Below are 17,071 nucleotides of genomic sequence, written 5' to 3'. Positions count from 1 at the left end.
GGGCCCATGATGGGTACCTCAAGAGAGCAGGGCAGGATTTTTTGTTTGTTTTTGAGAGAGTCTGGCTCTGTCGCCCAGGCTGGAGTGCAGTGGTGCGATCTCGGCTCACCGCAACCTCTGCTTCCCAGGTTCAAATGATTCTCCTGCCTCAGCCTCCTGAGTGGCTGGGATTACAGGCGTGTACCACCATGCCCGGCTAATTTTTGTATCTTTAGTAGAGATGAGGTTTCACCATGTTGGCCAGTCTGGTCTCGAACTCCTGACTTCAAGTGATCTGCCCGCCTCGGCCTCCCAAAGTGCTGGGATGACAGGCGTGAGCCACCGTGCCCGGCCCAGGGTAGGATTAGAGCCCATTCTCTGCCCTTAGAACAAGTTTCTTCCCTGGGACACTGTGTATATTTGGGGTTGGACTGTTCTCTGGGGTGGGGCCGTCCTGGGCACTGCAGGGGTCGAGCAGCATCCCTGGCGTCCACTCACCCCTTCCTAAGGCGTGAGGACAACAAAAGTCTCCAGACATCGTCCAGTGTCCCCTGGTTGGCGGGGGCAGAATCACCCCCAGGTGAGAACCATTGGCCTGAGATTGTTCTTGGCCGGGAGCATTTCAGGAAGGTGAAGGCAAGGTTGAGTTTAGGTGATATGAGTTCTGTGGCTTTTTGCATTGTTTTTTTGAGACAGGGTCTTGCTCTGTCACCCAGGCTGGAGTACAGTGACGTGATCATAGCTCACTGCAGCCTCCACGTCCTAGGCTCAAGAAATCCTCACATCGGCCAGGCGCGGTGGCTCACACCTGTAATCCCAGCACTTTGGGAGGCCGAAATGGGCAGATCACGAGGTGAGGAGATCAAGACCATCCTGGCTAATATGGTGAAACCCCATCTCTACTAAATATGCAAAAAAAAAAAAAAAAAAAAAAAAGCCGGGTGTGGTGGCGGGCGCGTGTAGTCCCAGCTACTCGGGAGGCTGAGGCAGGAGAATGGCGTGAACCCGGGAGGCGGAGCTTGCAGTGAGCCGAGATTGCACCACTGCACTCCAGCCTGGGCGACAGAGCGAGACTGTGTCTCAAAAAAAAAGTCCTCACACCTCAGCTTCCCCAGTAGCTGGGACCATAGGCACACACCCGAAAGCCCAGCTAATTTTTAATATTTTTTGTAGAGACAGGGTCTTGCTATGTTGCCCAGGCTGGTCTTGAACTCCTGGGCTCAAGTGATCCTCCAGCTTCGACCTCCCAAAGTGTTGGGATTCCATGCATGAGCTACCGAGCCCCTCTGTGGTTTAACATGTATCAGAAAATCCAGGTTTCCTCATGTTGTGTCAGAAAGGTTCCTCTTCAGAGGAATTTAGTTAAAAATCAATAAAATAAGTGGGACTTGTAAAGTAAATACAGGCTGGGCATGGTGGCTCACGCCTGTAATCCCAGCACTTTGGGAGGCCGAGGCAGGAGGATCACCTGAGGTCAGGAGTTTGAGACCAGCCTGGCCAACATGGTGAAACCCCTATCTCTACTAAAAAATACAAAAATTAGCCAGGCGTGGTGGTGCATGCCTGTGATCCCAGCTACTTGGGAGGCTGAGGCAGGAGAATCACTTGAACCCAGGAGGCGGAGGTTGCAGGAAGGGAGCCGAGATTGCGCCACTCACTCCAGCCTGGTCAACAAAGCAAGACTCTGTCAAGAAAGAAAGAAAGAGAGAGACAGAGAGAGAGAGAGAGAGAGAAAGAAAGAACACAAGCTTATGTAGGGGGGTGTCTGTGGCCCCCATCGTGAGTGCAGGAGGAAAATGAGGGACTTCAGAAGCATCCAGCCAAGGGGGTGGTTGCTGGGGACTAGGGCCTCCACTGAGGCAACCAGAAAGCCCTGGGGGACTGGCGGGACCCTGAGGGGATTCCAGGAAGTTGGAGGTGATGGAGGGGGTTCCCACACAGGAGCGGGAGGGGTCTCCTCTGGGGGAACGAGGATTCCCGAGGTGACGGTACCCTGACACTGGGCCCAGGCACGGGATAGTGGACCTGGCTCAGGTTCCCAGGCTTGGCCACCTGGACTCGCGTCTTGATTCCACCTTTTTTCCTTTTTCTTCTTTTTTTTTTTGAGATGGAGTTTTGCTCATGGTGCCCAGGCTGGAGTGCAATGGAGAGATCTCGGCTCACTGCAACCTCCGCCTCCCAGGTTCAAGCAATTCTCCTGCCTCAGCCTCCCGAGTAGCTGGAATTACAGGCATGCACCACCATACCCGGCTAATTTTTGTGTTTTTAGTAGAGACAGGGTTTCTCCATGTTGGCCAGGCTGGTCTCGAACTCCTGGCCTCAGGTGATCCACCCACCTTGGCCCCCCAAAGTGCTTGGATTACAGGGGTGAACCACCTCACCCTGATTCCACCTTTCATGTGTGGTCTTGGGCAAGCAAATCCACCTCCCGAGCCTCAGTTTCCCCATCTGCAAAAAGGAGTCAGTTGCATGCATCTCTCTTGGGGTACTGGGGAGAATTCCAAGCCCTGCTAGGCACCTGGCAGGTGGATCCCGCTCACTGTGCCCATTGGGCTGGCCCGCCTCGGTTTGTCACTGTGGTGCAGAGCGACACCAGCCACCAACCTAGCAGCCGTGATAACTCCAAGCGCCTGGTGCTACGCTGAGCACACGAGGGAAGAAACTGAGGCACAGAGATGGCATTTTACCTGCCTGGGGACAGCGGGCCAGGAAGTGGCAGAGCCTGCCTGGGTTTGGGCCGAGCAGGCTGGGTCCTGGAGCTGCCCACCTGCACCCAGGGCTGCCTGGTCTCGGGGTGCCCTGTCCCTGTCGCTGACAGACGGGTACTCCTAGGGGGACAGATTACAAGTGCATCTGCTGTGCATTTGGGGAGAATGAGTCACTGGTTCTGTTTGTGGAGGGCAGGGGCCGCGAGGCAGGCAGAGGTTAACCGACACCATCACTGCATCCAGAATCCAGCTGTACTCGGGCAATGTTGGGGTGGGATTCTCTGGGCCCCTTAGATGGCTCTGGGAGGGGAGAGGGGGTCTTCCCAGCCAGCGAGTGTGAAGACGAAAGACCACATGGGGCTGGAGAAGGTCAGGGGGTTGGCATTCAACAGACCTGAGTTCAAATATCAGCTCTGCTGGGTGACCTTGGGCAAGTTTCTTTCCCTCTCTGAGCCCTATAAGAATGGGTCATGGAATAATCTGACTTCTGAAGCTGATTGGCTCCCATAAGGGTGACTCATCCTCCTGTTTCTCCTGGGAACACAGGACTTTGAGTGCTAACACCAGGAAAGTTCTGGGCAAACTGGGATGAGCTAGCTACCCTAGTGCTACTGTTCCTGTTTTTTTTTAACTTTTAGCAAAACACACAAAGCAAAATTTGCCATCTTAATCATTAATTTTTTTTTTTTTCCCCAAGACAGAGTCTTGCTCTGTCGCCCAGGATGGAGTACAGTGGTGTGATCTCAGCTCACTGCAACCTTTGCCTCCCCGGTTCAAGCTAGTCTCCTGCTTCAGCCTCCCAAGTAGCTGGGATTACAGGCATGTGCCACCATGCCCGGCTAATTTTTGTATTTTTAGTAGAGACGGGGTTTCACCATGTTGGCCAGGCTGGTCTCAAACTCCTGACCTCGAGATCCACCTGCCTTGGCCTCCCAAAGTGCCGGGATTACAGGGGTGAGCCACTGCGCCCGGCCAAAAAAGTTGTTTTAATTAAAAATATTTTATTTTATTTTACTTTTTAAATTTAATTTTTTTTTTTTTTTTTTTGAGATGGAATCTCCCTCTGTCACCCCAGCTGGAGAGCAGTGGTGCAATCTTGGCTCACTGCAACCTCTGCCTGCCGGGTTCAAGTGATTCTCCTGCCTCAGCCTCCCAAATAGCTGGGATTACAGGTGTGCACCCACACCCAGCTAATTTTTGTATTTTTAGCAGAGATGGGATTTCATCATGTTGGCCAGGCTGGTCTCAAACCCCTGACTTCAGGTGATCTGTCTGCCTTGGTCTCCCAAAGTGCTGAGATTACAGGCATGAGCCACTGTGCCCGGCCAAGAATAACATTTTAAATTAAAAAAGAAACAGGGTCTCACTATGTTGCCTAGTCTGGTCTCAAACTCCTGGGCTCAAGTGATCCTCCTGCCTTGGCTTCTCAAACTGCTGAGATTATAGGCATGAGCCACTGCTCTGGCCCCCCAATTATTTTTAAGTAGAGACAGGGTCTTGCTATGTTGTCCAGGCTGATGTCAAACTCCTTGGCTCCTGCTGTCTCAGCCTCTCAAAGTGCTGGGATTCACAGGTGTGAGCAACTACGCCCAGCTTTCTTTCTTTTCTTTTTTTTTTTTTGAGATGGAGTCTTGTTCTGTTCCCCAGGCTGGAGTGCAATGGCGCAATCTTGGCTCACTGCAACCTTTACTTCCCGGGTTCAAGTGATTCTCCTGCCTCAGCCTCTCAAGTAGCTGGGACTACAGGCACGCTACCACCATGCCTGGCTAATTTTTGTATTTTTAGTAGAGATGGGGTTTTGCCATGTTGACCAGGCTGGTCTTGAACTCCTGACCTCAGGTGATCCACCCCTCTCCGCTTCCCAAAGTGTTGGGATTACAGGGGTGAGCCATCATGCCTGGCCTTGGCTTATTTTGCTAATCATGACATCTTCAAGGATCATCCTGTTGTGCCCTGTGTCCACATCCCTTTCCTTTTCATGGCTGAGTAATATTCCATTGTATGGATGGAGTACATCGTGTTCATTCATTCATCCGTCTGTGGACACTTGGGTTGGCTCTACCTTTTGGCTGTTGTGGGTTGTGCTCCCGTGAACATGGCTGTGCAAGGATCTCTTGGAGTCCCTGCTGTGAATTCCTTGGGGCCTTGCCCAGGAGCAGGATTGCTGGGCCCTATGGTAATTCCATGTTTAATTCTGAGAAACGGCCAGACCGTTTCTCACCATGCTCACCGTGTTCCATTTCCCACCGCAGAGCATAAGGGTTTTGCTCTCTCCACATCCTGGCCAACCCTTATCATCTTCCATTTTTTAGTCGGTTACCCTGTGGCTACTGTTCCCCTTCTTGTTTTTTCTTTTTTTTTTTTTTTTTTTTTTTTTTTGAGATAGGGTCTTGCTCTGTCACCCAGCCTGGAGTGCAGTCATGCAATCATAACTCATTGCAGCCTCAACTTCCTGGGCTCAAGGGATCCTCCCACCTCAGCCTCCCAAGTAGCTGGGACTACAGACATGTGCCATCATGCCTGGCTAATTTTTTGTAGAAATGGGGTCTCACAGCCGGGCATGGTGTTTCACGCCTGTAATCCCAGCACTTTGGGGGGCCTAGGCGGGTGGATCACCTGAAGTCAGGAGTTCGAGACCAGCCTGGCCGACATGGTGAAACCCCGTCTTTACTAAACATACAAAAATTAGCTGGGCGTGGTGGTGCATGCCTGTGATCCCAGCTACTTGGGAGGCTGAGGCAGGTGAATTGCTTGAACCTGGGAGGTGGAGATTGCTGTGAGCCGAGATCACGCCACTGCACTCCAGCCTGGGTGACACAGCGAGACTCTGTCTCAAAAATAAATAAGTAAAAATAAATACATAAAAATAAAAACAGAAACGGGGTCTCACTCTGTTGCCCAGGCTGGTTTCAAACTCCTGGGCTCAAGCAATCCACCTGCCTGGGCCTCCCAAAGTGCTGGGATTACAGGCATGGGCTACCACGCCTTGCTAATATTTTATCATTTTTTTGTAGAGACGGGGGTCTCACTATGTTGCCCAGGCTGGACTGGAACTCTAGGGCTCAAGTGATCCTCCCCCCTCAACCTCCCAAAGTGCTGGGATTACAGGCATGAACCTTTCCTTTTTTTTTTTAAACAATAATGCCCAAGGTATCTGGGCTGCCAGGCAGGGCTTCTGCTGTCCTGGAACCACCTCTCTCATGTCTCTGTCCTGTCCTGGACTATTTTGGGCACAGTGACCGGCAGATCATCCTTACCACACTCTGTGCTTATGGTGAAGGACAAGCCTTGGCAAGCCACCTCTTCCACGTCATCCTCCCATTCCATATCCACTCCTGCTTCCCCTCCAGCACACAGACCTCAGACCCTCCCTGTGGCCCTGGACTCGACCTGGCATACACCACACCGTTCAGCGCACATTTTGCACAGAGGGGCAAATAGTAAATATTTTTGGCTTTGCAGGCAGACCTCCTGTCAGGGTGACTCAACATGCTATTGTAGTACTAAAGCAGCCACAGGGCTGACACATGCAAATGGCAGGGGCCGGGTGCCAATAAAACTTTATTTATAGACATTGGGAAAAAAAATTTTTTTGAGACAGTTATCGCTTTGTCACCCAGGCTGGAGTTCAGTGGCCTGATCATAGCTCACTGCAGCCTCAACCTCGTGGGCTGAAGCAATCCTCCTGTCTCAGCCTCCTGTGCAGCTGAGGCTACACAGGTGTACCACCATGCCCAGCTAATTTTTAATTTTTGTTTTTTTTTTGAGACGGATCTTGCTCTGTCACCCAGGCTGGAGTGCAGTGGCGCGATCTCGGCTCACTGCAACCTCCACCTCCTGGGTTCAAGCGATTCTCCTGCCTCGGCCTCCCAAGTAGCTAGGATTACAGGCATGCGCCACCATGCCTGGCTAATTTTTGTATTTTTAGTAGAGACAGGATTTCGCCATCTTGGCCTGGCTGGTCTCGAACTCCTGACCTCAGGCGATCCACCCTCCTCGGCCTCCTAAACTGCTGGGATTACAGGTGTGAGCCACCGCACCTGGCCTGACGGATCTTAAACAGAACACGGTAGACACCAACCGTTAAAAAAACAGGACCCAGTTTACTATTTAAGCTGCAGCGAGGTTACAGAGGCGTCTTGGGGCTCAGTCCCTGAGCTCCGGGACGCCCAACTGGGAGTGGGGCCTCCACTCTCCTACATACAGACTCGCCACCCAACAGGGAAACGCTCACACGATGTCCGGCTGGGACGCCGCAGGCCTGGCCGTTCTGTGGCCGCATCCGCATCCGGATCCGGGTGCCTGTGGCCTGGCTGGGCAAGCCAGGGAGGGGGCTGATTCCTGGGAGTGGTTCAGCAGCGAGTTCTGAACGTCCTCCAGGACTTCACGGAAGAGCTCCTCTCGGGACTTCATGCCGTCCAGGTAGACTGAAATCAGAAAGGCCGCAGTCAGGGCGGCCGGGAGGAAGGGGGCCAGAGCACAGCGGGAGGAGTGGACGGCTGGGTCAGGAGCAAGCAGATCTGCAGAGTCGGGCTGCTGGAGTCAGTTTCCTGGACCAACAGCAAGAGGGGGCCGGGTGCGGGGGCTCACGCCTGTAATCCTAGCACTTTGGGAGGCTGAGGCAGGCGGATCATGAGGTCAGGAGTTCGAGACCAGCCTGGCCAACATGGTGAAACCCCATTTCTACTAAAAATACAAAAATTAGATGGGTGTGGTGATGCATGCCTGTAATCCCAGCTACTCAGGAGGCTGAGGCAGGGGAATGGCTTGAACCCGGGAGGCGGAGATTGCCGTGAGCCAAGATCGCGCCACTGCACTCCAGCCTGAGCGACAGAACAAGACTCCGTCTAAACAACAACAAAAATAGCAAGAGGGACTGGGGGCGAGGCTCGCGGAGGAACGTCCAGGTTTCCAAAGGTCCTGAGTGGGGAGTACTGAAGGGTGTTTAGAATGGTGGTCAGCTGCGGTGGCTCATGCCTGTAATCCTAGCACATTGGGAGACCAAGGAGGGCAGATCACCTGAGGTCAGGAGTTCGAGACCAGCCTGGCCAACATGGTGAAACCCTGTCTCTATTAATAATACACAAATTAGGGGCCAGGTGTGGTGGCTCACGCCTGTAATCCCAGCTACTTGGGAGGCTGAGGCAGGAGAATGGCTTGAACCTGGGAGGCGGAGGTTGCAGTAAGCCAAGATCGTGCCATTGCACTCCAGCCTGGGTGACAGAGTGAGACTCTGTCTTGAAAAAAAAAAAAAAATGATGGAGAGGGGCTGGGCCCAGGGTTCCCCCCGGGGCAAGGCCTGGTCATGCTCAGGGGCTTACCCACTTCCACACCGTTGGCCTCCATCTCCTGCCTATACTTCTGGTACATGGGCCACACGTGGCCGTCGAAGAGGCCGGGGGGATCAGGGACTGTGTAGTTGCGGGTACTGCAGAGGGAGAAGGCAAGGATGGCTTAGAGCGCAGAAGGGTGATGCCAAGAATATACCCCCGGTGGGGGGCCTGAAAGCGGTCATAGTCAGGGACAGAACCTCTGAGCAAGGGGACCCTCAGTCAGAAGCCCTGGGCTGGAGGCTCCAACCTCCAGCATGTTCACCCTGTGGGTCCGGGAGATGCCCTGGACAGGGTTGGGGTGGGCCGTGCTATCCAGGTCTCGGGCTCCGGGCGCCTGGCACAGAGCTCCAGCCAGCTAAGTGGCCAGTGCCTGTGGCGTTGGGATGTGGCTCGTGTCCAGTGGTATTCTCTCTCTTTTTTTTTTTTGAGATGGAATCTCGCTCTGTTGCCCAGGCTGGAGTACAGTAGCCTGATCTTGGCTCACTGCAACCTCCACCTCCCAGGTTCAAGCCATTCTCTTGCCTCAGCCTCTCAAGTAGCTGGAATTACAGGTGTGCGCCACTACGCCTGGCTAATTTTTGTATTTTTAGTAGAGACGGGGTTTCACCATGTTGGCCAGGCTGGTTTCGAACTCCTGACCTCAGGTGATCCGCCTGCTTCGGCCTCCGGAAGTGCTGAGATTACAGCCCAGAGCCACTGCGCTTGGCCCCCAGTGGCATTTTCTAGGTTACTGCTGGTTCCACTTGGTAATTCAAGACAGGGCCCTCGGGAGCCCACCGCACCCCAGACACCAAGCGCACCTTCTCCTCCACTTGCACTCTTCATACGGGACAGTCAGGAAGTACCGGCGGCTGTACAAGTCCACCAGGGGCCTGGGCGGGGTGGGGGAGACATGGTCAGCACCTGTGAGCTTTCCTCCAACCGCGGTGAAAATATCCAACCCCCCAGCCTTGGCTCTCAGAGGGTGGCGAGGGCATGGGGTGGTCTGGGTCAGTGAGTTTAGGGGTCAGGGAAGGAAGCTGAATTGGCCAACATCCCTGCAGCAGCCCCCACAAAATGGAATCCTGCTTCTTCTCCAACTTGGACGGGCATAGAAATACAGAATGTCTTGCTCAGGGCCACACAGTGAAGCCAGAGGGCACAGCCTAGGTTACTGGTCTGCCCGAGAAGTCTGAGGTTCCAGAAGAAAGACTCAGTTTCCCTAAGAAGGGTGGCTGTTTGTCCCAGACTTGAGTTTTTTAGTTTTAATTTTTTTTTGAGATGGAGTGTCTCTCTGTCGCCCAGGCTGGAGTACAGTGGCGCAATCTCAGCTCACTGCAAACTCCACTCCCCGGGTTCAAGCAATTCTCTTGCCTCAGCCGCCTGAGTAGCTGGGATTACAGGCACACGCCACCACACCCGGCTAATTCTTTGTATTTTTAGTTGAGACGGGGTTTCGCCATGTTGGCCAAGCTGATCTAGAACTCCTGACCTCAGGTGATCGATCCACCTTGGCCTCCCAACGTGCTGGGATTACAGGCGTGAGCCACCGCGCCTGGCTCCAGACTTGGGTTGATCCCAGCTCTTCCCCCAACTCGTGACTTCCCATGGTGGCGCTGCTCCTGAGTCTCCTGCCTGTTAAAATAGATGTGAGCCACACGTGGTGGCGAGTCTCCTGCCTGTTAAAATAGAGATGTGAGCCACACGTGGTGGCGAGTCTCCTGCCTGTTAAAATAGATGTGAGCCACACGTGGTGGCGAGTCTCCTGCCTGTTAAAATAGAGATATGAGCCACACGTGGTGGCGAGTCTCCTGCCTGTTAAAATAGAGATGTGAGCCAGACGCGGTGGCGAGTCTCCTGCCTGTTAAAATAGATGTGAGCCAGACGTGGTGGCGAGTCTCCTGCCTGTTAAAATAGAGATGTGAGCCAGACGTGGTGGCTCACGCCTGTCATCCCAGCACTTTGGGAGGCCAAGGCGGGCGGATGGCTTGAGGTCAGGAGTTTGAGAACAGCCTGGTCCGATAGGGTGAAACCCCGTCTCTACTAAAAATACAAAAATTAGCCGGGTGTGGTGGTGCAGGCCTGTAATCCCAGCTACTTGGGAAGCCTGAGGCAGAAAAATTGCTTGGACTGGGAGGCAGAGGTTGCAGTGAGTCAGGATCTCACCACTGCACTCCAGCCTGGGCAACAAGAGCAAAACTCTGTCTCAAAACAAACAAACAAACAAAAAAAAACAAACGAGATGGCTATACCTGCCCAGGGAGGGCCATGCCTGGGGCCAGAGCCTGCAGACACTCACTTGTAGCTATACAGCAGGAAGCCTTCCAGGAGGAGGATGTGGGTGTCCGAGGCTTCTGGCTGCACGCTGACCCCGTGGGCACGGGCAAACTTCTGTGGGCTGCTCAGCCAGGCCTGCACGGTGTCCAGCATGGCCTCCATATCCAGGGACTCCAGCACTGGGGAAAGGGGAGCAGGCATTGAAGGAGGGCAGACCCTTGGGGGATAGTGGATGGGGAGCAGGCATTGCAGGAGGGCAGACCCCGGGGGATAGTGGATGGGGAGCAGGCATTGCAGGAGGGCGGACCCTGGGGGGACAGTGGACGGGGAGCAGGCATTGCAGGAGGGCGGACCCTGGGGGATAGTGGATGGGGAGCAGGCATTGCAGGAGGGCGGACCCTGGGGGATAGTGGACGGGGAGCAGGCATTGCAGGAGGGCGGACCCTGGGGGATAGTGGACGGGGAGCAGGCATTGCAGGAGGGCGGACCCTGGGGGACAGTGGACGGGGAGCAGGCAGTGCAGGAGGGCGGACCCTGGGGGACAGTGGACGGGGAGCAGGCATTGCAGGAGGGCGGACCCTGGGGGGACAGTGGACGGGGAGCAGGCAGTGCAGGAGGGCGGACCCTGGGGGATAGTGGACAGGGAGCAGGCAGTGCAGGAGGGCGGACCCTGGGGGATGGTAGACGGGGAGTGGGCATTGCAGGAGGGGCGGATCCTGGGGGATACTGGATGGGGAGCAGGCATTGCAGGAGGGCGGACCCTGGGGGATAGTGGATGGGGAGCAGGCATTGCAGGAGGGCGGACCCTGGGCACACTGGGGCTTGGAAGTGATGCTTGTCCTTACCGTCCCACTGTTTGAAGCCGTCTTCCCCAACTGCTATTTGGTCTTGGGGCTGAAACAGAGGAGCCTGAACCTCGGGCTCAGTGCCCGGTCCTGCCTCACCCCCGCCCTGGGTGATGGAGTCTTAGGGGGTCCCTTGCTGGAGCTGCTGAGGTCCCTGAGGGGTAGGGGCTCTGCCTGACCCTCAGATTCTCCCCAGACCATCAATCATCTCATTAGCCCTCACCACCACCCATGCAGCGAGCTGGGCTCAGAGTCCATTTTGCAGATGGGAAAGGGGAAGTGGAGAGGAATAAAGGGTATTCACCCAGAAAGCTGGGCGGCTTTCTGTTGAGGAATGGTGCCCTGTTGAGGAATGGTGGTTTTCCCATCCGTCTAATCGGGGTCCCCACTGTAGGGATGTCCAGTGAGAATGGGCTGGGTACAAAATAGGTGCTCAGGAAATGGGAACACGACACCCGTCCCTCGCTCTCCTGGCCCAGTTTATCCCAGAGACCCCGGGAAGGGTCAGGCAGGGAGCGGAGCCGGTGTCCAGCCCACACGGGCACTGGGCAGTGGAGGGCGGGGCTGGCCGGGCCTGGCTGCCCGCCCTGCATCCCCTCCCGGCTCCACCTCCCCGGGCGAGGGCGGGCAGGCACCTTGAAGAAGTCATCCTGATGGATCACGCAGCAGTTGGGCAGGGCTCTGAGCAGGCTGTTGGTCAGCGTGGTCTTGCCGCCGTTGGTCATGCTGGGGAGAGTGTGTGTGCATGAGACTTCCTGGGCTCCCCCACAGAAGGTCAGAGTGCTCAGAAGGGGGCCTGAGGTGCAGCCTGGGCTCCCCGGGGCCTGTCCATGCCTCAGGGTCTTCCTGCGAATGAGCTCCCAGGATTTTTTTCTTTTTTTTGAGACGGAGTCTGGCTCTGTCACCCAGGCTGGAGTGCAGTGGCGCGACCTCAGCTCACTGCAAGCTCCGCCTCCCGGGTTCAAGCAATTTTCCTGCCTCAGCCTCCTGAGTAGCTGGGACTACAGGCGCACGCCACCACGCCTGGTTATTTTTTGTATTTTTAGTAGAGACAGGGTTTCTTTCTTTCTTTTTTTTTTTTTTTTTTCTGAGACAGAGTTTCACTCTGTTGCCCAGGCTGGAGTACAATGGCGTGATCTTGGCTCACTGCAATCTCTGCCTCCCAGGTTCAAGCAATTCTTTTGCCTCAGCCTCCCAAGTAGCTGGGATTACAGGCGTGCGCCACCACACCCAGCTAATTTTTGTGTTTTTAGTAGAGACGGGGTTTTGCCATGTCGGCCAGGCTGGTCTCGAACTCCTAACCTCAGGTGATCCGCCTGCCTTGGCCTCCCAAAGTGCTGGGATTACAGGTGTGAGTCACTGCACCCAGCAAGATGGGGTTTCACTGTGTCGGCCAGGCTGGTCTCCAACTCCTGACCTCAGGAGAGCCACCATCCTCAGCCTCCCAAAGTGCTAGTATTACAGGCGTAAGCCACTGCGCCCGGCTTTTTTTTTTTTTTTTTTTGAGAGAGAGTCTCGCTCTGTCACCCAGGCTGGAGTGCAGTGGCGCGATCTCGGCTCACTGCAAGCTCCACCTCCTGGGTTCACGCCATTCTCCTGCCTCAGCCTCCCAAGTAGCTGGGACTACAGGGGCCCGCCACCACGTCCGGCTAATTTTTTTGTATTTTTAGTAGAGACGGGGTTTCACCCTGTTAGCCAGGATGGTCTTGATCTCCTGACCTCGTGATCCATTGCTTTGGCCTCCCAAAGTGCTGGGATTACAGGCTTGAGCCACCGTGCCCGGCCTTTTTTGTATTTTCAGTAGAGACGAGGTTTCACCGTGTTAGCCAGGATGGTCTCGATCTCCCGACCTTGTGATCCGCCTGTCTTGGCCTCCCAAAGTGCTGGGATTATAGGCGTAAGCCACTGCGCCCGGCCCTTTTTTTTTTTTTTTTTTTTTTAAAGAGACAGAGTTTCACTCTGTTGCCCAGGCTGGAGGGCAGTGGCACCATCATAGCTCACTGCAGCCTCGAACTCCTGGGCTCAGGCGATCCTCCCACCTCGGCCTCCCAAAGTGCTGGGATTATAGGTGTGAGCCACCGCACCCAGTCCTAGGATTAGACTTGAATATAAAACACAAAACTGTAAAACTGTAGTGAAGACAGGACATTTGCATTCACGGAGGCTTTCTGGGCAAAGAAAAGAGGCAGAAAGCACAAACACACAAAAGCTAATAACGTACACAGATATAGCGTGCACCCAGAATATTCTATGTCCTCGTCTGATGTGTGGGCTTATGTCATCCTTACTAAAATTCAGGAGGTGGGACCATTCACCTATCTTTTTTTTTTTTTTTTTGAGAAAGAGTTTCGCTCTTCTCGCCCAGGCTGGAGTGCAATGATGAGATCTCGGCTCACTGCAACTTCCGCCTCCTGGGTTCAAGAGATTCTCCTGCCTCAGCCTCCCAAGTAGCCGGGATTGCAGGCATGCACCACCACACCCAGCTAATTTTTGTGTTTTTAGTAGAGACAGGGTTTTGCCATGTCGGCCAGGCTGGTCTCGAACTCCTAACCTCAGGTGATCCGCCTGCCTTGGCCTTCCAAAGTGCTGGGATTACAGGTGTGAGCCTGGCCCACCTATCTTTACAGATAAGGAAACTGATTTAGTCTCAGCAGGACTTAAAAAAAAAATAAAACAGCACCGGCCACGCACGGTGGCTCATGCCTGTAATCCCAGCACTTTGGGAGGCCGAGGTGGGTGGATTGCTTGAGCTCAGGACTAGCCTGGGCAACATAGTAAGACCCCATCTTAACAAAAAATTAAAAACTAGCCAGGTGTGGTGGTGCATGCCTGTAGTCCTAGCTACTTGGGAGGCTGAGATGGGAGGATCGCCTGAGCCTGGGAGTTCGAGGCTGCAGTGAGCTGTGATCACCCCACTGCAGCCCAGTCTGGGTGAGAGGGAAAACCTGCCTTTAAATAAATAAATAGATAATATAAACAATTTTATCTGGTCGCGGTGGGTCATGCCTGTAATCTCAGCACTGTGGGAGGCAGAGGCAAGCAGATCACCTGAGGTCAAGAGTTTGTTATCAGACTGGCCAACCTGGTGAAACCCTGTCTCTAATAAAAATACAAAAATTAGCCGGGTGTGGTGCTGGGTTCCTGTAATCCAAGCTACTGGGGAGGCTGAGGCAAAATAATTGCTTGAACTCAGGAGTCAGAGGTTCCAGTGAGCTGAGATTGTGCCACTCCACTCCAGCCTTGGTGACAGAACGAGATTTTGTCTCAAAAAAAAAAAAAAAAAAAAAAAAAAAGACTGATGGAAAAAGACGACCCCTATATCATATCCAGAAGAGGCAGGTTAGAAAAATGCCTAATGTTGGTCAGGTGTGGTGGCTCCCATCTGTAATTCCAGCACTTCGAGAGGCTGAGGCAGGAGGATTACTTGATCCTGGGAGTTTCACACCAGCCTGGGCAACATATGAGACTCCCATCTGTATTATAAAATTTAAAACCCAATTTTTAAAATGTAAGCCCCCAGGTATTAATAATTTTTTAAATAAAAATTAATAAAAAGAAAGTGCCTGGCATGAATCCAAGTTATTTTGTGCCCTGGGTAGGCTGTGACATTTGCAGCACTGAGTGCAAAATGAAAATTCGAAGCTTCTTATTCGAAAAATATTAGGGGCCGGGCATGGTGGCTCACGCCTGTAATCCCAGCACTTTGGGAGGCCGAGACGGTTGGATCACTTGAGGTCGGGAGTTCGAGACCAGCCTGACCAACATGGTGAAACCCCCATCTCTACTAAAAACACTAAAGTTTAGACAGGCATGTGGTGCACGCCTGTAATCCCAGCTACTTGGGAGGCTGAGGCAGGAGAATTGCTTGAACCCGGGAGGTGGAGGTTGCAGTGAGCCAAGATCATGCCACTGCACTCCAGCCCAGGCGACAGAGCAAGACTCCATCTCAAACAACAATGGCAACAACACCGCCCCCCACAAAAAAAAAAAACCCCAAAAAACAAAAAATACGAAATTAAAGAGGGAGGCCGGCTAGCATTAGACCAAGCTCCCGTCCCTTCTGAGGTGGGGGTGTGAGCCCCACAAAGCCAGACCTGCTAGTCTGTCCCTTCTGAGGCAGGGGTGTGAGCACCACAAAGCCAGCCCTGCTGGTTACAGAGAGTTTGAATCTCCTCTAGCCTGAGGTCACCTGAGAGAGGCTCCAAAGGCACAGTCATGTGGAGTGACATTTTGGGGACCCCGCCCCACCTGCCCATGTGTCAGTCCCCGATTTAGCCAGGACAGCCACGAGGCAGGAAGAGGGTTCACTGGAGCTTTAGTTAATTTTCTATCTCTACCGATTTTTTTTTTGAGACGCAGTCTCACTCTGTCGCCCAGGCTGGAGTGAAGTGGCATTATCTTGGCTCACTGCAACCTCCATCTCCCGAATTCAAGCGATTCTCCCACCTCAGCCTACCCAGTAGCTGGGATTACAGGCATGCACCACCGTGCCCGGCTAATTTTTGTATTTTTAGTAGAGACGGGGTTTCACCATGTTGGCCAGGCTGGTCTCAAATTCCTGACCTCAGGTGATCCACCCTCCTCGGCCTCCCAAAGTGCCAGGATTCCAGGCCTGAGCCACCGTGTCTGGTCTATTTTTTTTTTATGCTGAGTATAATTGGAAGGTGGCGGGAATCATTTCCATTTAAAAAATGAAATACTGGGCTCAGTGTCCAGCCCTCCTCCCCACTGGGGACACCGAGACCCCCAGGGCAGAAAATCATCCCTGCACTCAGACCTCGGGTGGCGTGTCGGCGACCTCAGGCGCCGGGCATCCCTCCTCCATTCATTCCCGGGCCTCCCCCTCTGCGCGCACAGGGGGCTTTGCCCCGCAGGGCCGCCCACCAGGTCCCCTGGCGCTCACCCTCCGATGCCCACGATGAGCTTCATGCCGGCGCGGAGGGGCGGCGGGGACGACTTCCAAGGCAGCCCGGTTAGGGCGCGACCACGCAGTGCGCTCCGAAGCGCGTCCCGGTTTCATTGAGAAAACCTGGCGCCTTTATAGATCTCGGCAGCCTGGAGGCCGCCCCGGGGGAGGCGGCCCGTGGGGGTGGGGCGGAGGCGCCGGCACCTGTTCCCGCCGCCGAATGGAAATAGCTCTAGGCTGCCTTTTGCCTAAATTAGTCACGAGCTGGCCGGGCAGGGGGCTGCCTCTTCCCTCCTCCCACCTCCCCGCCGTCTCTCCACTCCCTCCTCCCCTCTCCTCCCCTTCTTACCCCCTCCTCCCTCCACTCCACCCCCACCCCCTTCCCTCCTCCTGGCCAGAGAGTTCAGATCAGCAGCCCCACACTTTTCTCTCCCTAAAAATATCCCACTCTCTGTGTCCTGTGGCCTGACCCTGACATTAAGACTGGTTCTCGTGGCGTCAAGGAAGCGAACTCACCCACCCCCGCCCGCACAGCAGCCCTAGAGGCCGGGGCCCTGCGCGGAGCTTCCTTTTCCAACGAGGTCAAAGCCTAGGTGGGCTTAAGATCCTTAGCAGTGAATCACAAGATAGCCTTGCCCTGGTGACCAGGGGCCCAGCCACAAGATCTCAGCGTGACACCAGGGACCATTCATCCAGTGCCTGCCTTGTGGCTGCAGTCATTTGACTGGGGGCAGGTGGGGCGGGGAGGGGGTGATGGGGAGGAATGACACTCTGCTGCTCCTCTCTTCTACTGGTAAAGGGAAAAACTATTCTCTTATTAAGTGTTTTATTTATTTATTTTTTTAATTATAAGATAAATTTTATTTTATAATTAAAATAATAATTATAAAATAAATTATTTTATAATTTATAATTATAATGGGGCCGGGTGCAGTGGCTCACGCCTGTAATCCCAGCACTTTGGGAGGTCGAAGCGGGCGGATCACGAGGTCAGGAGTTCGAGACCAGCCTGGCCAGCATGGTGAAACCCTGTCTCTACTAAAA

General features: G+C 54.1%; 1 protein-coding gene across 4 annotated transcripts; it reads right to left on the bottom strand.

The window, feature by feature from the left end:
• Positions 1 to 6,238: 6,238 nt before the first annotated feature.
• Positions 6,239 to 16,273, bottom strand: NMRK2 (nicotinamide riboside kinase 2). 4 transcript variants are annotated; one of them, XM_054539355.2, is made up of 7 exons: positions 16,025 to 16,273; positions 11,757 to 11,847; positions 11,122 to 11,185; positions 10,299 to 10,455; positions 8,821 to 8,892; positions 8,009 to 8,115; positions 6,243 to 7,114 (listed from the first exon to the last, which is right to left on the bottom strand). In XM_054539355.2, the coding sequence occupies exons 1-7, from the start codon at positions 16,048 to 16,050 to the stop codon at positions 6,918 to 6,920; spliced, it is 714 nt and encodes a 237-aa protein (XP_054395330.2). In that variant the 5' UTR covers positions 16,051 to 16,273; the 3' UTR covers positions 6,243 to 6,917. The 4 variants fall into 4 exon arrangements, with proteins under 4 accessions (XP_054395331.1, XP_054395330.2, XP_054395332.1 ...); XM_024237377.3 differs by having other exon boundaries at positions 6,246 to 7,114; positions 11,122 to 11,170; positions 16,025 to 16,270; XM_054539356.2 differs by lacking the exon at positions 8,009 to 8,115 and having other exon boundaries at positions 6,239 to 7,114.
• Between the last annotated feature and the right edge of the window lie 798 nt (positions 16,274 to 17,071).

The sequence above is a fragment of the Pongo abelii genome, chromosome 20, assembly GCF_028885655.2.
Source record: "Pongo abelii isolate AG06213 chromosome 20, NHGRI_mPonAbe1-v2.0_pri, whole genome shotgun sequence".
NCBI classification, from domain to species: Eukaryota; Metazoa; Chordata; class Mammalia; order Primates; family Hominidae; genus Pongo; species Pongo abelii.
The sequence above is the reverse complement of the archived record's forward strand: the minus strand, read 5'-3'. Positions and strand labels throughout refer to the sequence as shown.